Source organism: Phoca vitulina, unplaced genomic scaffold (genome assembly GCF_004348235.1).
Source record: "Phoca vitulina isolate PV1807 unplaced genomic scaffold, GSC_HSeal_1.0 scaffold11, whole genome shotgun sequence".
Classification (NCBI taxonomy): Eukaryota; Metazoa; Chordata; class Mammalia; order Carnivora; family Phocidae; genus Phoca; species Phoca vitulina.
The window spans coordinates 41,438,132-41,441,624 of NW_022589714.1; the positions used below are offsets into that span (position 1 = coordinate 41,438,132).

The window sequence follows — 3,493 nt, forward strand, 5'->3', positions numbered from 1 at the left end:
TTGGTGATGAATTAAAAGGCAGAAAATGTAATTTATTCATCCATTCTACTGTTCATGGACATTTGGGTTCTTTCTCCTTTTTGGCTGTTGTGAATAAATCTGCTATGAACATTCAAAAAAAAAAAAGGCAGAAAAAAGGAAAACAAACAAAAGAAACATCTGGTTTGTGAAGCAGCAATCTAAACAATTTTTTTTTTTAAAGATTTTATTTATTTATTTGACAGAGAGAGAGACAGCAAGAGCAGGAACACAAACAGGGGGAGTGGCAGAGGGAGAAGCAGGCTTCCCACTGAGCAGGGAGTCCGACGCGGGGCTTGATCCCAGGACCCTGGGATCATGACCTGAGCCGAAGGCAGACGCCCAATGACTGAGCCACCCAGGCACCCTCTAAACAATTTTCTAAGTACTTTGACATGTGTGGTGATTGCTGTTGTTTAAAAAGGAAAATAATGGTATGTCCACTATATGTCAGTTTAAAAAAGTGTTTCAATGATACTTGAGTAAAAAAAAATAATAAAAATAAAAAAGCAAATAATTGTACAAGACTCGAAAGTCTGAAGCAGTCTCGTGCTCTCCCACTCTGAGCCCCCAGCTTCCATTCCCCTGAAGGAATCCACATCTTTTATCTATGTATTCTGATATTTACCTCTTTATTTGTGGAAGAGAAGAAACAAAGCTTATACTGCTCTTTGTTCATTTTCTAGTTTTTGATATTATCCACTAATCTCCCATTAATGAGGATGAGAATTGGGTCATTTCACACACAAATCACTTCCCTACCCACCCCCACACGCTCTCTCCCCAAACCACAATATAGTCAAATCACAACTGCCCATAAGAAGGATATGCAGATTTTACATTTTGGGACCCTGTAAATACTTGTTTTCCAGCCTAGCCATGGAATGAATGTATTATGATTACGTTTTCTTTTCAGTATAATTTTTGATTATCCCCCAACTTGCCTTATTTTTGTTTGTTTTATTTTTTATGTATTTGCCATTAATTCATTTGTAAAGTCTCTACCAAAAGTGTAAATTTCATCTGGGAAGTTCAAACACATGAAGTCAGGCATTGGATTCATTCCATTGAGATGCCCGGGACATACTGGTTGTCCTACCACTGCACTGGTTTCCCTATAAGCCCAACCCACAACCTCCTGCAATTTCTACTCACTATCTTCTTGGACACTCCCTTGGCTTCCATTGGGTGTTCGATGTGCTCTCTCCTGAATTTCATATCTTTCTCTTTCTGAGTTTATCCTTCTTCTTCTTCTTCTTCTTTTTTTTTAAAGACTTTATTTGTTTATTTGACAGAGAGAGAGTATAAGCAAGGGGAGTGGCAGGCAGAGGGAGAAGCATGTTGCTGCATGCATTAATTCCTTTCTGTTCCTAAGTCATAGTCCACTGTATGAATATACTGGCTTTTTCATCCATTTATCTGTTGACATTTGTGTTATTTGGCTGTTATTAATCATGCTGCTGTGATCATTCTTTTTTTTTTTTTTTAAAAGACACATTTATTCAGCGTCATGATCAGACTATTACATTTAGCAATCAACAGCATGGGTGCAAAAAAAAAAAAAATCTACATTAAAACCCTTTGTTGGAATGCTTTACACTTTCCACAGAACAGAAACTAAAATAACCTGTTATACAATTAGTCACAAATACAGTCCTCGAGTTTTTTGCCCATACACATGAGTATTGTCTAAAACATGTCTTCTTTGTAGCAGCGAGGCCCTGCCACCACTGTGCTTGGCTGAGTTCACAAATCTGCTGTAACCTGTAGCTTCCCTGTCACTTCTCGGGCTCTCCTCTCCTGCTAAGCCTTGTTTCCTGGCAGTAATGAAAGCCTCCTGCTGCTGCCGTAGCTCCTGCTGCTGCGGGAACTGCCACAGCCACCTTGGTTTCGTGGTTTGGCAAAGTATTGGCCTCCACCACCATAGGGGCCAGAGCTTCTGCCTCCAAACTTCCCTCCTTTCATGGGTCCAAAATTTGAGGATTGATTGTTGTAATTGCCAAAATCATTATAGCTTCCGCCACCTCCAAAGTTGCTTCCATCGTTACCAAATCCGTTACAGCCATCCCCACTGCCACCATATCCACCACCACCTCGACTGCCACCAAAGCCACCTCGACCACTGAAGTTCCCTCCATGACCAAAGTTGTCATTCCCACCAAAACCACCTCCACGACCACCACCAAAGTTTCCAGAACCACTTCGACCTCTTTGGCTGGATGAAGCACTAGCCATCTCTTGCTTAGATAGGGCTTTCCTTACTTCACAGTTGTGGCCATTCACAGTATGGTATTTTTGAATGACAATCTTGTCTACAGAGTCATGGTCCTCAAATGTTACAAAAGCAAAACCTCTCTTTTTGCCACTGCCCCGGTCAGTCATGATCTCGATCACTTCAATTTTCCCATACTGTTCAAAATAATCTCTTAGATGATGTTCTTCAGTGTCTTCTTTAATGCCACCAACAAAAATCTTTTTCACAGTTAAGTGGGCACCAGGTCTTTGAGAATCTTCTCCTGAGACAGCCCTCTTTGGTTCCATAACTCTTCCATCCACCCTGTGTGGCCTTGCGTTCATGGCTGCATCCACCTCCTCCACAGTGGCATACGTGACAAACCCAAAGCCTCTGGAGCACTTGGTGTTTGGATCTCTCATTACCACACAGTCCATACGCGTTCCCCATTGCTCAAAATGGCTCCTCAGACTCTCATCGGTTGTTTCAAAGCTCAAATCTCCGATGACGAGCTTCCGCAGCTGTTCAGGCTCTTTGGGAGACTCTGACTTAGACATGACGGCGGTGGGAGAGGAGACTTTAATGATGCTTACTCGGCGGCGTCCACGGACAGAAAGCTGCTGTGATCATTCTTGAACAAGTCTTTTTATGGACATCCATTGTAATAGTTTGCCAGGGCTGCCAGAATGTTCCTTAACAACAGATATTTATTTTCTCACAGTTCTGGAAGCTAGACATCTGAGGTCAAGGTGTGAACAGGGTTGGTTTCTTGAGGACTCTCTCCTTGGTTTGTAGATGGCTGTCTTCTCCTCCCTGTGTCTTCATGTGGTTGTTCATCTGCACTTATCTGGGTCCTCATCTCTTCTTACAAGGATACCAGTCATATTAGGTTATGGTCCACCCTAATGCCCTCAACTTAACTGTCTCTTTAAGTACCCTAACTCCAAATACAGTCACACTCTGAAGTACAAGGGGTTAGAATGTAAACATATGAATTAGGGGGGACTCAATTCAGCCCATAACATGCATTTTCCTTTCTTTGGATTAAATACATGGACATGGAATTGCTGGGTTATAGGGGAGGTAAGAATATGTTTAACTTTATGAGGAACTGCCAGGCAAATTTCCAAGTTATTGTACCATTTTTACACTCCACCCCACCTCCAACCAACCATTGTATGAGAGTTTCTGGTTCCTTTATATCCTTGCCAACATTTGGCATTGACAGTCTTTTTAATTTTG

At 41.8% G+C, this 3,493-nt stretch overlaps 1 protein-coding gene across 1 annotated transcript; it reads right to left on the reverse strand.

The window, feature by feature from the left end:
• Positions 1-1,821: 1,821 nt before the first annotated feature.
• LOC116635801 (heterogeneous nuclear ribonucleoprotein A1-like) lies at positions 1,822-2,808 on the reverse strand. Its single transcript, XM_032410108.1, has one exon. It carries the CDS (start codon positions 2,806-2,808, stop codon positions 1,822-1,824), a length of 987 nt encoding a protein of 328 aa, XP_032265999.1.
• Positions 2,809-3,493: the final 685 nt, after the last annotated feature.